Source organism: Archocentrus centrarchus, chromosome 20 (genome assembly GCF_007364275.1).
Source record: "Archocentrus centrarchus isolate MPI-CPG fArcCen1 chromosome 20, fArcCen1, whole genome shotgun sequence".
NCBI lineage: Eukaryota > Metazoa > Chordata > Actinopteri > Cichliformes > Cichlidae > Archocentrus > Archocentrus centrarchus.
Genome location: NC_044365.1, coordinates 13,761,741 through 13,780,457, shown reverse-complemented (window position 1 = coordinate 13,780,457; position 18,717 = coordinate 13,761,741). Strand labels below are relative to the sequence as shown.

General features: G+C 40.4%; 1 protein-coding gene across 2 annotated transcripts in view; it reads right to left on the bottom strand.

Moving 5' to 3' along the window:
• arhgap29a (Rho GTPase activating protein 29a) overlaps positions 1–18,717 on the bottom strand; it is a 35,193-nt gene that overhangs the window by 1,996 nt on the left and 14,480 nt on the right. Inside the window, exons 3-22 of one of the 2 annotated variants that reach the window (XM_030756251.1) lie at positions 17,384–17,527; positions 14,406–14,502; positions 13,989–14,061; positions 13,251–13,311; positions 12,694–12,840; positions 11,033–11,097; positions 10,830–10,940; positions 10,626–10,706; positions 9,983–10,165; positions 9,449–9,586; positions 9,121–9,311; positions 6,431–6,600; positions 5,676–5,804; positions 4,310–4,408; positions 3,965–4,128; positions 2,878–3,066; positions 1,171–1,308; positions 666–901; positions 243–546; positions 25–133 (exon numbers count right to left, since the gene is read on the bottom strand). In XM_030756251.1, coding sequence (XP_030612111.1) covers positions 25–133; positions 243–546; positions 666–901; positions 1,171–1,308; positions 2,878–3,066; positions 3,965–4,128; positions 4,310–4,408; positions 5,676–5,804; positions 6,431–6,600; positions 9,121–9,311; positions 9,449–9,586; positions 9,983–10,165; positions 10,626–10,706; positions 10,830–10,940; positions 11,033–11,097; positions 12,694–12,840; positions 13,251–13,311; positions 13,989–14,061; positions 14,406–14,502; positions 17,384–17,527 — 2,829 coding nt within the window. Of the gene's footprint in view, positions 1–24; positions 134–242; positions 547–665; positions 902–1,170; positions 1,309–2,877; positions 3,067–3,964; positions 4,129–4,309; positions 4,409–5,675; positions 5,805–6,430; positions 6,601–9,120; positions 9,312–9,448; positions 9,587–9,982; positions 10,166–10,625; positions 10,707–10,829; positions 10,941–11,032; positions 11,098–12,693; positions 12,841–13,250; positions 13,312–13,988; positions 14,062–14,405; positions 14,503–15,445; positions 15,762–17,383; positions 17,528–18,717 lie in introns of those variants that run through there. The other variant, XM_030756252.1, reaches the window with a different exon arrangement.

Sequence of the window (18,717 nt, the reverse complement as noted above, 5' to 3'; positions counted from 1 at the left end):
ATCAAGCATGGTGACAATACTGACCAGGTTCAAAATCACTTCCATCAACACTTGACATGTTCTCCTGAACCTCAGTCAATAAGTGTGAAGAAGGAATTATGGAGGAATGCCTCTTATACACCTTAGAGCTCGGCTGTAAGGGAAATCAGACAATAAGAAACAATCCCCTGAGTCTGCCATGTGTTAAAAAAGGAGAAGAATACAGCAAATGATTTTTATGTTATAGCATGGAAACTAATTACCTCCTTAATGTCTCCCAGTGACTTGGTGTGCCTGATCAGCTGCTGCTCTTTCTCCTGTTGGGTAAGGCGGGTATTAGCATCAACCTCTGTAGGTGAGGTGCCACTTAGAGGACTCAGAGTGGTGTCAAAAACCATCTGGTAATGTCTGATCAGGAGCTCCACAATGAGTGCCTGATAGGGGTAATCCACCAGAGAGGAAAGAGAAACTTCAGCATCCGCCTGCCTTGGCTTGATCAGTGTTGGGCCAAAGATGATGCCCAGATTGCTGGCTGTCATCTTGTTCTCCTCTGATTGCTCTGTCACCCTGGAAGGAGAATGAAAAACATAAAGACTGATTGCTTCTACTTTTATAAAATAAGATTGACATCCATATGTTTTATGGGTTATTTAATGGATGCCCACAATCGATGCACCCCTGCCTACCGGTGAAGATGCTCTATGAGGAACTGCAATGTCCTGTAATTTGCTGGTGGCAGCTGTCTTAGCACATCCTTGATCTTGAACAGGACTCGATTGAGCTCGACACTGACTTGGCCAGGGGTCACAGGGGTGGGACTAAGTCTCTGTGCTTCTAGTTCCTCCACAATGATACTCTGGCTTTCCTTCGCCAATCCAATAAAGTCGTTATAATAGCGGAACAGGATGAGCGGCTCTGGAAGCTGGAAAGTACAGAGGAAGAATTAGATAAACAAATGAAACAAAGATAATAATAAACCAAGGCAACCAAAATATTGATATAAATACACATGTGGTACAGAATTAGAAATGAGAAGGGTACCCTGGTGATAAGAGGCAGGAATGACGTGCCAAAAATAAACAAAGACAAAAAACACATTTAGAGTATTGCTGCAGTTTGTGATCCAGAGCCTACTTTTAACTATATCCTTAACTGGGTGAATTACATTAATGCTAAAACAAAGCAACCCACCTGTCTCAAGTAGAGTTTGAGAACATTGCTAATGTCGTGGGGATAAAGATCAGAGAGCTCCACCAGGTCCTTGCCATTCTCAAATGCCTGGCACAGCTTCTCTACTCGAGACTTTGCACCATTCACACGATAGATTCCCTTCAAAGCAGAGAAATAAAATGCATTCAACACATAAAAATTTTTGGAATCACAATGAAAAAACTGGGCAAACATACGCACAGAATATTAACACAATCGACCAATGAAACTGCCTGTTTATACTGTTGAACCGAGCAACAAATGTACTCCGGGAAAAAAAAAAAAAACACTTCTTTCTGTTTTTAAAAAGCTTTTTGAAGTCCTGATTCCAGTTTGGTAAAATGTAAAGGAAACAGAAAGCAATGATTAACAAATCATTTAAACCAAATATTTATTTGAAAACGATATGATGATTTGAATTTCACTCTGTGAAAGACTGCGCGGGCAAACAGTTCAGAAGAACATTTCTAAACATAAAACTGCAAAGAAGCTTATCATCTGCAGTACTTTAGTAGTACCAATAAAGATTCAGAGAAGGAAATCTTTGTACACAAGGACTGAAAGGACTGAAAACCAGTGCTGAGTGGCCATGATCTCTGCGACTTTAGGCTGCACTGCATATAAAAACAAATAAATTCTGGGCCCAAGCTCATTTAAGAGGTAAAATTAACATCTGTGAAGGCACCATGAATGCTGAATGAAATATACAGCTTTTGAAACAACACACAGATGGTGCCTCTGCAGGGAAGACCTTGCTTATTTCAGCAAGACTATAAAAACCTTCCTCGGCACATATTCCTACAGCAGGGCTTCGTATTTTTTTTTACTCATCCTTTTTTCATTTTTCTCTGTATTGAGCTGCTGTAATGCGCAAATTTCCCCGTCGTGGGATCAATAACGTCTTATCTTATCTTATCTTATCTTATTAAAAGAGCACCAACACAGCCAGCCTGCAGCCCAGATCTGTTAATCACTGAAAACATTTAATAAATTAAGAAGCATATATGAGAAAATAGGTTGTCCTCAACTGCTTAGCAGCTAAAATCCTATATCAAACAGGAATGATAAAACTTTTTGAACTTAAAATTACAACTGTTGTCGTTATGAGCTCCCAAACGCTTAAAGAGCATTATTTTAAGAAGAGTCAATGCAGCACAGGGGGAAATACGGCTTTGCCCAACTAGTCTGAAGCATGTTTCTGGAATTAAATTCAAAATGAGCACATATTTTTAAAATGTAAATTTTCTTGTCTTTATATAATTTTCATTTAAACATCATGTTCAAATGAGTTGCAAATCATTATGACTTGCTTTTGTTTACATCTCACACATCTGTTTCGCAAACAGGGTTGGTTTGGTGCAAACGTATTTTTGCAAATGTTGCTAGTGCACATGTTTTTACATATTAGATATATTTCCTGAACACATTTTGACTATGTCTGGCAACACTGGCAGCCTTTAACAGTCTAGCCATTTGTCATACTGCATATTATGGTCATAGTACTGGATGCTTTTCAGTCAACTTAAAGGTTGCCTGCTGTGAGCAACAGGGTTTTCTGAGCAATATCACGAGCAATGACAACTGGCAATTGATCGACATGTGTTACATGTCTAGTATTTTTTTCATGAGAATGATTAACCAATTTAATTGTGTTTAAACCAACAAAACCCCTATTTCACTAAAGACTACCTTGATGTTGAGGGCTCTATTCTCAATTTCTGATGTGCACTTCCGTATGATGAAAGGGATGCCATCCTGACAGTTCTTAGCCGCCTGTGTGAAGTCAATGCCGAACAGGTGAAGCTTGCCCTGGAGCTTTTTATGCCCACACTGGATAGCCAGGGTTTCCAGACACTTCTTATGACACGCCAAGGAGCACTGCAAACACAGTGACATATATCTCAGTTGCAACAGGCACAGAGCAAAACATTTCTAACACATGACACACATCACACCTGAGAAGCAGAGAAAAAAAGATAAGAAAATGCTGATCTATATATATCGTCACCCTCTTAAAGAAATGACCTAAGTCACTTTGAACCAAACATTGAAAATATGATGATTTAGGCAAAAATAAAACTTTTGTTAAAAAATGACTGTTTTAAGAGGGTGACGACATTAGCAAAAGCAGCACAATGGAAATCAAAATATCTCCACACAGCACAGCTATTTTTGTGAATTACCCCTTAAACTAAGTCCAAAAAAGCAAAGACAGAGAGCTTCACATCTCATAACCCTCTGAACCAGTACTACTCAATCTTTCCAATACTCTGCAGTGAGCTGCATTCTTAGGTCAGTTTCTTCTCAATATGGCTACCAGTGTTACATAACCTCCTTTAAAAACTTTCTCCAACCAATAACTGCTGTTATTGTTTCGTTCAGTGTATCTAATAAATATGGACAGAAACTTGATCTAAAATCAACGGTGGACAGAGGGTGCACAGGGATGATGGAAAGGACTCCTCAGAAGATGAACAAAAGGCCTTCAGTTTCTATCGCCCATTCCCCCAACTGAGACCAGTTGGTGAATTTGGCCTCTGGGGAGAGCTTGTGTCCAGTTTCAGCTTTTCCCTTTATTTCCTCATCCAAACATGCTGATGAGGGGAGAGGTGGCTTTTCTCTTTTGTTTCTGGTTGATTTTTGCTGGCCATGAGTGATAAAGAAGCTATTGTGAAACTCTGGCAATCTTCATCTTGAACTTTTAATGCTCTGAATGCTACGAACTGCAAACAGAAAAGAATAATAAAAATAATAAAAGAAAGGAATCCAAGGTTACCTCCTCGCACTCGGCTCCATGAAACACCACCAGGCTGTCACACTCACGACATTTGGAGGGTGCTCGAAGCTTTCTCAGCTTGTGGGTTTGGGCTGCCTTGGACATCTGAGTGTTTCTAAAGGGTCCTGGAGAGCTGGCCGTTTCAGTTATGATCTCATTTAAACCTGCAGGAGCGAAAGAGCATCGTCAGAAGCGAACTTTTTCCTGCTAAGGGCACAATTAAATCCTACTGAGAACTATCGTTAATAGAAATGAAAATATGTAGGACACAAAATGCAGCACACATAGATAAGAATAACTTAAAATCAAACAACTTAATACGAGACACAAAAACAACTGACTTACCATTATCAGAAGGCGAGGGAGGCTCTCTCTCATCCAAGTCATCAGCAGACGACATGGTACCGGTGGAGGGGGTTCTGGGTAATCTCCTCTTGAAGTCTCCTGAACAGTAAGGTAGGACACACCAAAAATTCCACATATTTATTCTGTTTCGCTTCTGTCTCCCATGCTCTACATCTCAGCCGTGAAAGTGAGAGGCACCAAGATGATTTGGGGACTTTAAAGAAGTAAATGAAAAGGCGGGGTCAACTTCCGGTTGTTAACTGAAACCAGCAGGTTACTGTTGGTGGTGAATTAACAGCTAGATTGGCTGATCAGTGTAGGTGTTGAATACTGATCAATGGGCCCATTTTAAGAATGCTGTTGATATTCTGATGAGCCCAATAATGGGTTAATCAGAGATAAGCGCTGACAGTGTTCACACTCTGGGGGGGTTGGTAGATCTTGGTGGCAGACTACAACTGGAGATAACAAGACACAGTTTAACACTGTGCACTGACAGCCCACTACCTTTCTCCAATCCCTGACATATCACATGTCTCAAGCTACATGAAATAACAGCAATTACAGTTAAGCTATACTTTGTAAATGTTTACAAATGACTTCTCACATTCTGATTACGGTACCCCTGAAAGCTCAATCCAATGCATTTTAAGAGAGTGCATGCAAATAGGCAAAACAAATCGATAGAGGAAAACATCTTAGCATTAAAAAAAAAAAGAATAAAGTAGAACCCAGTGAAGAAGGGTGGCAAAAAGAGAAGATGATCAATGACAGAAAGAAATGATCAAAAACAGAAAGATGGTGAATATACAACTGAAAAAAAAAACTACAACAACAAACTACAGGAAACTGTAGCACATAACATATGTGTTGTTAGGCAGCACAGGGAAACAGAGAATACGCTCCAACGTGCAACAAAGACAAATGACTGTCTCTTGTTGCTAAGCTGGGTGAACATCAAGTTAGTTAGAAAAGAAAAAAAGATGCATGCTGCCCTGAGGTGCTCTCAAGACAGTCAGTCCCAAAAAATGGCCCATCACTGGTTGTGTGTGGTGACTTTAATGATAATAAATGACTGACACAGTTGAGTTTGATGTTGTGCAACTATGTGGGGGAAAACCCCGTGTGTTGGCTTTATTATCCAGGCAGCAAACAGAAAGTACTGACAGGAAGTGAATGTGACTTTTTTTTTCTTTTGTTTTGATAGCTCAATTATGACAGCATGCAAAGATTTACATGGAAGATTGAACCAGTATTGACAGCTGTTAGCTAAATGTCTCAGTGTTAAATAGTTACTAGTTAGAGTGTGGTGTCAGACTAAATCAGCTCTGCCTGTGATCCTTTTAGGGGGAATTCATAATCCTACCTGGGCTTGCAGTGGGTGAGTCCATGGACCGGGACTCACTGCTCCCTCCAGCACTTTCCGAATCACTGCACATCCCTCCTCCCTGATTGGCCGAGGTCCAGGAACGAAATGGCGCCTGAATCTTAAGTGCTTGTTAAAAAATACAACATGAAAAGATAAGAAATCTCATGTTAGCTGCGTGCTGAAACATCTGAATTTGTCAGTTGAATACAGACTATAAAGTTACTTGAAGAACCTGTTTCCAATCATGTCATAAACACCTAAAAAACTGACAATAATTTCAATTAACAAATTGCTGCCAGTAATTATGTAACCCAAACTATATTTTTATTTCCACGTGGCTATATGAAGGCTTTATCTACGGTTACCGAAATGGACCTAAATGTAATGAGACTGCAATTTACTGATACATTGACGAGCCAAGTGAAAATACCTGCACACACTACAAAAAAAAACAAACACAGGGAAGTTGGCTACAGTTTAAATCTTCAACCTGGTAACCTGTCCTTCAAATTTCAAAATGTTTGCATGCTAGGCAATGAGCAAACTCCACAAAAATGTAGTCTACTGCAGAAACAATCAATGTGCAGGTTGCCATCTCTGCGTTACATAAGTGTTTACCCAGTGAGATTAGTAAACGGTGTAAAAGCTTCTGTTCTTCCTTTCAGGATGTCATGATATTGACTGTGTTCAGTCACCTGCTCGATTGTGTTTATAAAAGAAATAGCTAACATGCTAAATGTAAACGTGTGTACCTTGGATGTCAGTGCTACCATTGGAGCGTCTTTCAGCAATCTTGGCGTGCTGGGCACTGATGGGACTGTCCACATCATCGCCAGCAAGGAGGTCAGAGGTCACAGATGCCTGTGACAGGTTACTGTGGGAGGAGTGGCTGCCACTTAGTGAGCGCTTGTTGAAAGGCATCCTAGGTTTGAAAATGAGAGAAGGAAAATTATTAATTATTGTGATTCTGAACACACACTGTTTTAGAAAATACTGAGAGGTAAGCCTTGAAATTTTAACAGAAGGAATACATAAATTTATACAATTTACCTAAAAATCATAATGTCAAATCCTAGTGTATGTCATATACAGTTGTTTACTTTGATTTGGTTACCAATACAGAGAGCAAAGTCATATTTTTTTTCCATCGGGGGGGTATTACAATCCATTACCAATTATCCCCAGAAAGTTCAAAAAGAGCACAGCACTACTGTCTCGTCTCTCCTGTTTTCTGGCTATATTAAATAAGGCTGTCAGTCCCTGCACAAGGGACAAATATTTAATACCTGCAATATTACATTTCAGGATTCTTGTCTAGCAGTAAATCCCCTCTCTTTTTTAAGCTCAATCACAACATTTTATCCTGTGCTGACAGAACAAATCGGCAATTATAACCGCAAATCCCATCAGTTTTGATAACATCTAGGAAGGATCACAAAATCAGCCAATCAAAGACAACACATAATTAAAGCATAATGAAACTAACTGACACAGATAAGCTTGGCAGTGTGATGCCATCCATTGTTAAGCAAAGTATCCAACTGCATCTCACAAGACACAATAAGTAGGTCAGTGGTCTATATTTAACCTTTTGGTGGCCATTGCTGTGCGTGCGTGCATGTGAGTCCATGTGAGTGCGGGTGTGTGGGCCTAAGTTTCATTTCCTCTTTCCCAAGCTGAATTCTTTTGATCAGAGGGATCAGAGGTGGGTGGGGTGGAGGTAGGGGAGTGGGGGGGGGGGGGGGGGGGGGGGGGGGGTGTCATGGAGGGAGAACACTAAGTGAGAACAAAGCATAGTCTTATTTCCATCTGTGTGGCATTTGCGTGTGTGACCAAAAACCTGTGTCAACAAAACTCTCTCAAAAGGGAAACCATTTATTTTTAGCCAAAGCCTTCACAACAACTAGATACTAAATTTGCTTAATTATGAAATGACCACTGCGTGTTTCATCTTGGTCACACAGACAGTGTGTACACGGGTTAAATGGTACTGAAAATCTTCAAAGGCCAGTGTTTCCCCTTGTGATTTTTTAATCTGCAGCAGTGACCCCTAGAAAAAATTAGCCCAATCATAGATGACTGCCAAATGTAGTATAGACAGCAACAGTGCTCAAAAAAAAAAAGAGAGAGAGAAAGAAAAAGAGTGGGCATACATTTGGTAAATAAAATATTTTTGTTTAGGCTTTTAATTTTGTTGTTTTCCTGCTTTGGTTTCTTAGATGGGCGCTGGCCTCCACCCAAAAGTAATGGTAAGGGAAACACTGATGGGGTTTAGTAAACTGACGGTAAGCCCACTGCCCCAGCTCCCTTCTCCCGTGACCACAGTCATTTCCGCAGGAAGCCCTGGCCAACACGATTTCACGACTGTTTCAGATTTTCCAAAGCAAGCTCTCTGACTCTATAACTCCACCTCTCATCAGCGAGGTGTACAGCCTCAGACAGTAATCGTTACTGTGCTCCACGACATTTATTTAAAACATTTGGTCAATGAAAATGTACAGTTCTCCACAGTCCTACAGTGAATAAGCTGTTGCAATGATTGCTTGTCAACACCACACAGAGACAAAGGCAAAAATATGAAGACTTCAAATCATCTAAATGATGCTGAAATTAGACTCATCTTAGAGCAAAATCTGTTTAAAAGATAAATAAATAAAACAGCTCAACCTCCCTAACAACATCAGTCAAAGTAAACAAACACCTTTCCCTCAGAGGGGTAAGGCAATTTCATTACTTTAAACAAGAAGCACTCCAAGAGTGCAGAGCTCCACCAAAGCAGCTCACTCTCTGGGCAGTATTTACTTTTAAGGGAACAGTACTGTAACAAGTTCAACGTGCAGGCTTTTGTTATTTGCCCTGTTGAAACCCATTTTAATGTGCATGGTATAATTTGAGTATAATTATTTTTGTTATTTTTATTTATGTGGCTTCATTCTCTTTCTCTTGCCTCAAGGCACTTTATAAAGCACTTTATTTTTGGGTCAACTTGAAAGAAAGGCAGATGTGAAATGTCAAAATGAGGTCAGAGGTCAAATGTGACATGATATTTGGATGCAAACTATAATGTGATATTTAGAATCCCCATAAAGCAGTTTCATGTCCTAAATGTTGCCAATATAAACAACGGCAATAGAATTTTAAGCAGAATTTTAAAGATAAAAGACATTTTATGAAAATTTGACCTAATTCGACCTTGGAGACAAGGTCAGAGGTCCAAAGTAAGGTGAATTTAGAATCTACATATATCATTCCCTTTATCCCTATATGGTGGCAATACAAACAATGGCATGCAAATGCTGCCAAAAAACATAACCCTTCTTGGCAGAGGTAAAAAGCATCAGAAATTAATTTATTTCAATGGTTCAAGAACTGAACTAAATGTAAACATCTGCTTAAAATGCCAGGCTGTGATCAGATTCAGGCAGCAACCAAGCCATCTCACCCCATGTTCTGCGTGACAGGCGAATCCAATGAGTGGCACTCCAGTCGAGGTGCGTCTGTAGGTAAACTCCTGACAAAGTCGATGTAGCGCTGACCAGGGTCGTACAGCTTGGCATTTTCACACAGAGTTTGGTGGTTGACAGGTAGAGACACAACCTGGGCCTGCTGAAGCTGGAACCAATTGACGGTCACCTGAAACAGAGACACATCATTCCAGTGAATCAGCTAGTATTTCCTTATCAGTCAAGATGTGCATTATTTCCATTCAAGCTGGTTTAAATCTAAACAAACTCGTCTTTAAAGACTTAAATCAAAGTATTTTAACTTACAGCCTTGAGGGTGAGGTCACACTGGGAGACCATCTCTCGGATCTGAGTGATGATCTCATTCTTGGTGTTGACCAGCTCAACTCTCTTTACCCCAACATCAACCTGACAAGCTCTGCAGTGTTCCCTGGCCTCCTCAGCCTGCCAACAGAATAAAGGCAAAGCATTGATATTTTCAATTATTCGGCAAAAAATAAAATAAAATAAAATAAAGCGATGAATTCAAATCTACGACTTTAGTTTCAGCCATGTTGGTTGATGTACCAAAGATGCTCACTGGCACAGGTGCAGGTGCTTAAACAATGAACCTTGCGTGATTATTAATAAAAAGGCCGGCATTTATCACCCGTCCAATTCCTGTGGAAAACTGCTGATTAGGAAATGTAAGAACTTTAATGAATAAAAGCACACGTTGCCGGCAGAGACTACTCATTTTTACCCCAATGGCAACTGAAGGATTTGTTTATGAACATTCAGCAGAAACAAATTCTCCATCCACTGATATTCAAAAGTAGATGAGTAGAGGTGATGCTGTACCTTCTGCAGTGCCTCCTCCTCCAGCCTGCGCCTTTTTTCTAGCTGTTTGGCCGCTGCTGCTCCGCCTCCACCTCCAATCTGCTCCTCCTCCAGCCGGCTAGTCGACACTTTGGCCTTCTCGTACTCATCTTGCCGCTGGGTCTGCAGCAGCCGGGCCTTCCTCAAAGCCGTGTCTGCTTCGTGCTGCAGATGTACACATATGAGGTTGATTCACACACACAGATATACACTGTGCACAAAGCAAATGCAACCACACAAAATGTAGCTTTTAAGTTTATGATAACATGTGATAATTGCCATAAAGATACAATTTCCAAACAGATTTGCATAGATAATTCATGTTCAGTATTATATTATTATATTCACCTACAAGATTTGGGACTTCAACTGGTGACATTACTTTTATGTTAATAGCAAGTAATTTACAAATAACTCTAAAACAGTTTTATAATTAGTTATTAGCTTAGTGTCTCTCAGTCTGTCATATGTGCAACACAGCACTTCTCCTGGCAAGTGTATATTAGGCTGAGTCTCTTCAAGAGCATTCTTCGACTGAGGCCCCAGGTCAGTGAAGCTTTTGATTCGGTATGCATTTGTGTGTGTGGTCCTCTTAAAAGTGCAACCTCCATGACTGTCAACCCACCATTTTCTTTTGCTCCCTCTGCCACTGCTCCTTGACCTCTTTTCGCAGTTTGTCCAGCTCATTTTTTCTGGCCAGGAGAGGCTGGAAAGAAACACAGAAAATCCACACCACACCCACCACACAAACACGCACAAAAGCAGTAAGATCACTTGTTTCCATCATACAACCCAAGACAAAGTTAGATGTCAGGAACGTGGCAGTTACCTGCATGAATTTGTTGCTTTGGAGGACGGCTGCAGTTTGAAGAATCAGCTGGCTATACTCAATGTCATTTTTGAAGGCTGTCATGTAGATGTCACGGAAAGGCATGAATTCCTTGAATGAGGCAGAGAGGGTTTAAATCCCATGTATGAGGTGGCAGCAAATTAATGCCAACATAAGTCAAATTAACTGCAGCATCAACTTACCTGTTGACTAGCAAGCGTCTTGGCAGTCTCCGCCATCTTGGCGTAACTTTTTGCACATTCAATATCTGCAAAAGCACAACAACACAGTTCAAACACATTAATCTAAAGGTAACAACCCTGTTTATAGGTCACATAGTGCTTTCTACTGGATCCAAAAATGTGCACTTTGTTTAAGTATCTTTGATTTTGTATCAACAATTGGGTATCAAATGGATATCAAATGATGGCTTAAAAAAATAACACACACACACACACAATTTAAACACTAAATCAACAACGTGTTGTCCTTAATCTTGATAAAAGGAGATAAAGCAGTAAAAAAAAAAAGTGTTAACCAAAGTAGGTGTGTTTAAGAATAGGAGCTGATAATAAATGCACTGTACAGCTTCTGTGTCACAGGACAAGTGAAACCATTTATTAACCAATCTACCAAACAAAGGTTCTCACACTGCAAACTCAACCTTGAGCACAAACAAGACTTGATTGTTTTAGGTCCAGCTCAGGTGATCAACACAATTTCCCAGGGAAATTAAAAATAATAAATTTAATAAATCCCTACACTTGTGCCCCGACTAAAATTATGTGTTTAGCTATAAGGGGTGCAGTACAGTTATCAGACATTTTTTAGTGATCTTGTAATGCATGGGGTTACGTTTAAGATCAAGTGAACAAGTTAATTAGTAAAAACATTACAAAAATAAAGGGGACCGATATTTTTAATACTGAGACTCCATTAGTGCAACTTTGCATGATTCAAGTTCATATTCACAAATCCTGAAAATTCTTATTTGTCATATAATGTGACATTATGCAGCCCTTCAGCTCAGCCACTGTCCAGAACAAGTGATTTAAGTTCCAAGTGTCACCAAAAAAGTAAATGAAAATATCTCATAAAGACAACCTAATATGACAACTGAAGCTACATGTAAGTATGGCTGGTTCACTTGTGGTTCCTAGGATACTTAAGAGTAGAATGGGAGGCAGAGCCTTCAGCTTTCAGGCCCCCTCTTCTGTGGAACCAGCTCCCAGTTTGGATTCGGGAGACAGACACCCTCTCTATTTTTAAGATTAGGCTTAAAACTTTCCGTTTTGATAAAGCTTATAGTTAGGGCTGGATCAGGTGACCCTGAACCATCCCTTAGTTATGCTGCAATAGGCCTAGGCTGCTGGGGGGTTCACATAATGCAATGTTTCTTCTCATTCACCTCTTTTTACTCTGCTTATACACCACTCTGCATTTAATCATGAGTTATTATTAATCTGTCTCTCTCCCCTCAGCCCCAACCAGTCATGGCAGATGGCTGCCCCTCCCTGAGCCTGGTTCTGCTGGAGGTTTCTTCCTGTTAAAAGGGAGTTTTTCCTTCCCACTGTCACCAAATGCTTGCTCATAGGGGGTCGTTCGACTGTTGGGTTTTCTCTGTAACTATTGTAGGGTCTTTACCTTACTATATAAAGCACCTCGAAGTGACTGTCTGTTGTGATTTGGCGCTATATAAATAAAATTGAACAGAACTGAATTGAATTGAATTGAAATGAATTAAGTACGTGGTGAAGCTCAAATTAAACACATGACCACGGTCTGTGATACCAACACATTACATCATTTTGAACTCAGTTGAGCCATTTAGCTGCTGCTTCCTGACACTACTGGCCTAACTCACCCACACTGAGACGCTTCTCCACCCATGCCAGCAGCTCTTTGGTGTACTTGGACCATGCCTTGGCGTAGAGCAGTGCTGACTCCACTCCGCTGTCCTGCCGCTGCAGTGTCCTGTCCACCTCTTCGGCCCGAACCGGTGGAGAAGGCTCTGTGATAAGCACAGAAATCCCATGAGGAAGCTTGTGCAACATGATCCCCACCAACCAACCCAGATCAAACACACCTCTCACCACTGCTGGATGTATTACATAAATGTTTAGCAACATCCATGACTGAGTCAGTAGGAAAAGCCCGTGCTGACCTTGGGTGATCAAGATATGGGCTAATACCATTTGAAGGGAAGTACTGCTGACAGTAGACTGACTGCATGCATTAATAGGAGGATAAGGTGACTGTACATCACCCCAGATGTCCAGTCAGCTTATCCTCACAGATTTGCCAGAGACAGCACAAAAAAGCAAAAAAACAACAGAAAACAGAAACATTCTCTCCCCACCCCCACCACTTCCACACAGCAGCACCAGAGTACAGTAGCTGTGTGTCAGAGATCTGCCTTACCTGGCGGATCATCTTTCTCAAGACCGGATCCTCCAGATTCCACAGAGAGGTTCTCAAAAGACTGAAAAAGAGACAAAACAAATCAAATAAATAAATTCGAGACACGAGGGAGGTGCAAAAGGGGTGAATTTCCTTGCCAAAGCATTATACACTCTACTTAAATTCTTAAAACAAGCTTATCAGAATCTTGACTTCCTCCTTAAATCAGTTACAAAACCTGCAGTGGAAAAACAACAATGCATGACATCAATTCATCATTTGAAGAGTTCATTTCAGGATCATGCTTGAACCTGCAAGTAGTTGCTTCACCCCTGATATCTGCTGGCTAACTTTTCACGCCTTCAATTGTGCATTTTAGGATCGATTTTAAGATTTTATTGTATGGTTTTTAAATCTCTTAATGGGCTGGCCCCATCATATTTCGCTGAACTCCTAACATCTTATGTTCTCTCTAGGTCACTGAGATCTGCTTACCAGCTACTCCTCAGTGTTCCTAAAACTAGACTTAAGAACATGGGGGATCGAGCTTTTTCAGCCATAGCCCCTAAACTATGGAATGAGCTGCCTGTGTGTGTGTGTGTGTGTGTATGTGTGTGCGCGCGCGTGTGTGTGGTGTATTTGTTTTATTGTGTTGTCCTTTTTTCATGACCAGCTCTCCATATGAGTCCATATGATTACGTTAAGGTGTGCAGGATGTTGAATTTAACACCTCACTTTTAAATATTGCACTTTTCTTACCCTGCTTCTCTTAGTCAGGGGGAGCCCCAACACTGATCCATTCTCTACATCTCCCATAAGGAAGTCAGACACTCTGAAGAAAAATGGAAACAAATTAAAAGACTGGGTTGAGAGAGAGAAAGATGATTCAAATTACGCAATTTTTTTTTGTAAAAAGTAAGAAATAAAATGTTTTTTTGGACTGTGCTTCCACAAAGCTGGGACACTCACAAGAAAGAACTTTTTAAAAAGATTTACAGTACCCTGCCTTTATTTATTTATCTTTTATTCTCTCTCTTTTTACATAAAATAGATTAATAAACATCAGATGGCCTCCATTAATTATGTGCATATACAAACTAATTTGATGGAGTAACAAACACCACCGAGTGAAATGAGCCATGGAAGGAGCAATCAGAGTAATGACATCATACTCACACATTGCCAAAGGTGAACGCCAATGTGTCGATAGCAGTGTAGATCTCTCCAAAAAGCTTCTGTTTGTTGTCTTCGTTCACCTCCTTAAAGTTCACTCCTGTCAAATTATAGTGAAGTAAGACTGAGTCAACTTTCAGTAGCAAACCCAAATCCTGCATTCTGAAGACATCCTCTGTTTAGGGCAGCATTCATAAGATATGATTCATCATCCTGTGCATGATGTTAAGCACAGAGTAAATAAAAATCTCTTCTGACTCAGATTTTACTCCTCAAAAGCCCAGAGAACTACACAACTGTTTGCGTGTAGACCTTTTAGAATTGAACAGTCCCTCTGAGGCATCCAAAAACAACTTTATGTTAAATCAGAAAAGATAAGCAAAGACCATAAGTGTGTATATTTGGCTGTAATCTGCTCTTGCAGTAGTTTCCTGCTGAAAGTCCAAACACAGTGATGACTGAGGACAGAATGGAGGAAAAACACCAGTGTAAATACGGCTGTAATCAGTCTTCACAATAAACTTCCTGTCCGGACTGAGTAGAGGAAAAATAAACCAAAAGAGAGATGCTCAGAAATGAGACCAAACACCCAGCAATAAATCAGTGATGTCACTGACCACTCTGCTACCTCCATGATTTCCTCAGTCTTTCCTTTCCATTAGAACAATGGACATTTCTAGAGTTCAAAGACTCTAAGACATTTTAAATAGAAAACCAACAGTGTTCCCTTGTTTTCTATTAGCTGAGCTCAACACCTGCTTCTTTTTCTATGAAAGAAAGAGGAGAATGACTTTTTGTAGACTGATCCCAAGATCCAACAACTTTACAATCTGTTGAACTTATCTTGAATAGGCTCTCAAATCCTGAGGGAAGACTGGCTTAAACTGTATCCACTTTTAGACTTAATGAAAACCACCTACCAACGCCTACTATGTACCTTCCCAGGCTTCACAAGTGCTATTACCTATTGCCTCGTACCTCCAAATGTTTTTGGAAAGTGTTGCTAAAGAAGAAAACAAGTGGCAAACCTAGCAATTACCTACCTTAAAACAAGTTTCTTTCCCTCCTCATCCTAAACAGATATAAGCTTTGTTGATCATGGCAATCAACTGCTAGTTAAGACTCCTTGGGAGAAGCCTTAAACAGGAAACCAAAATAGTTCCAAGTCTTTAGCTGGTCCAATAAAGGGTTCCTTTGACCAGCACAAGGAAAAACTGACCACTGAAAGAAATAAATCCAATGAAAAAAATCTTTGACTGGCAGAAAAGAAAGTGTTCAGATTTTATCAGATGGGTTAAAAATGGATTTTAGCAGGGTGCCCTAAAGCGTCTTGTCAATCCCAGAACTGCAGCCACCACCATTCAAAGCACACAACTCTTGTGCTTTTTGCATCAGCTCCTCTTCGGCACAGCCCCTACCCCCCAACAGGACATCCTGAGCCTTGCTGGAATACAATGCCAGTACACGCTCAGGCTCCAACCAGTGGTCCAAATGTGGAAGTTACATCATCAGAGAAAAATGGCATTGTTTCACTGGAAAAGCACAACACTCTCGAAACACTCATCAGTAACATAGCCCTGTGCTGCAATTAAGGGATCGGAAGCTCCAACAGAGAGTAATTGAAGTTGTGGCAAGGTATGAAAAGGAAATGAAGTATCGCAGAGTGGGAGGTTCAATTTTCCACAAATGACTATTTGACCTAGTGTCGAGGTATAGTTAAAATAGAAACCCAAAAAAATGCTAGTAATGTGTCATATGTCACATGTCGTACAGTAATATTTTAGCATTTTTATCTCAAGCTTGGGGATTCAAAAACAATGGGGCACAGCTGATAACACACTGGCACTGTCCACTTTTTCACAAAGTTGGGGGGGGGGGTGTTAAGAAGTGGACAGTTCTGGCCACCTAGTGGTAGAAAAGTTATAGCACTTTTAAATCATTATGGAATGAATATATAATTACAGTGTTATAATATTTGCTATTCCTTACAGGAACTTACTCTGAGATATGTAAACTGCCATTACACACCATTAATAAAAAAAAGGTTTCAATCACATTCTTAAAAATCATTCTAATTATTAAAGGCAATATAATCACAAGCATTAAAAATAAGGCTTTAATAGAACGACTGTTAAGCTTTCAAATCCAACCCTTCCTCGTTGAAAAGGCCCTGCTTTTTTTGTCTTTGTGCATCAGCATGTTTCAGTGCCACACAACACTCAAGTTACTGCACGAAAGACAGGATTTGCAAGCACATAACTGTTTGTGGCACACACATGCACACACCCAAACGTGTGTGGACTTTTTCCAAATATTTCAGCAAAGGTAACTCAGATTCACATGCAGCGCCTCCTCAGGCCTCTCCATCATGTCACCATTCCTTAGACATGAAAGCTTTTTAAAAGGCTATGCAGCCCCTCTCTGCCCCTCTTTGCAATGCAAATTGAGACGAGGTATACTCCGGGGATTCTTGTGTGGCCGCCAAGTTAAGAACTGACCTGCATGCCAGATCATAATCTTAAAGAATAAGAGATTGAATAGGATTCCTCAGTGCAGTTCCCACTGGACTGGCAGACAAAGCACAAAGGACACCCGCTTCGCCCTGCATCTTCAAGTATCATGTATCTGACTCCCAAATATTATTTTCTTAGTCTCTATATGGGGTTTGAAACACATGCTGCTGCATTCAAAGCACTTGAGTGACTTCTGAAGAACTGTGTCACTTTGATGCTAAAAGAAAACTCTAAAGAAACATTCCCTGGGAAGTTCCTTAAACTGGGACTTGGGAAGACGGTGTGGTAACAGGACGAGGTAATAGTGAACATCCAGCAGAGAAGACTGTCAAGGGAGAAGGGAGGATTAGATAAGCAGAGACAGAAAACAGACTGAAGTAAGAGTGGAGGAGTATCTGGCATGTTTTACAGGAAAATCTGAAAGTTATGAGCGTGTGCATTTAGGGGGAGCTGGTCATCTCAGCTCACCTTTGACCGTGGCGATGACGGTTCCAGCTGTACTGAGGATTTCCACTGAGTTGAGGCTCTGGTGTTTGCTGATAATGGCCTTCAGGACACGTAGCAGCTCACCGAGGCGCTCATGGACTGCATGATGAAGACAGTCCTGGTGCTCTGGAAATTATCAAAACAGTTAAAATACGCTTATTGCACGCATTTTCCTCTCAGTCAGAAAGATAAGTTTACATTTAGTCCAGCTTGAGGTGCACAGGAATCCCTTAGCCATATCAGTATGCTACATTTTTATACATTTAGTTGGAAGACTTTCAATTTTAAACTATATAGTTTTATGTACTGTAGTTAAGGCTCATATTATTCACTTCTTACGAAAAGCTCTTACAGTAATGATCACTGCATATTTTAAATCTGGAGAACTTGTACAAGAAAGACTTGGAGTTTAGCTTTCTATTTAAAAATAAAAAAGGAATATACCTAGAGCAAGATTTATAACAATATATGGAACAAATCTGAGAACGGGCCAATATTTTGGCAATAACTGAGACGTGATATTTGTAATCAGCAATTTTAAATGATAGGACTGACATATTATACAGCTAGTAGATTATCAATTATTCTTGTTAACCTTTCACCAGTAAGATAAGAGATCAGCGTCAGTGTTGTTCTGCCTCCGTAATGACAGGCCATATGCTACATGACACTGTGGAGGCCAGAAAATTGCATGTTTCAAAGGTGTCATTTTATGCTGTTTAATGTGTTTCCAAATGGAGGCATCACGTTTTAAATTCCTGAGCAGATTAGACGTGGAAGTCACTAATTTAAAAAAAAAAATCTCTGCTATAAAATAAATAGTGCACACTCACTGGTGACAGGATAACTATGTGACAGTCCAGCTTTGCTGGTTAAAAAGTACAACCAGAATGGCCGTGTCAGGTTTGAGTCCTCCCAACGGTCGGCAGTCTGTCCTGGCAACTGCACCTTAAAGCGGAGATGGCAGAATTGCTATGTGCATAAATAAGCATGACCTACTATGGTCTTATTGCAATCATCAGCCATCCCGCGAGCGAACTAAAGAAAACACAGCATCTCAGGTATGTGGTTCTGTGTACTATACGCGACTTTACCAACAGTGAGTCACAGTCATTAACAAGGGGACAAAATGCACTCTGTAACCTTGAAAATGTGCTCTCGGTATACTCACAGTGAGATCATGAATAGGGAAACGCATCAACTAAGGTTAAGGTATTTTTTGCTACTTATTGGCAACATACAGTATAGTCTGACCAAAGTGCTGACACAACACGCATGGATGGCTTTCTTAGAAATAACCAGCACAAAAGGGTAGA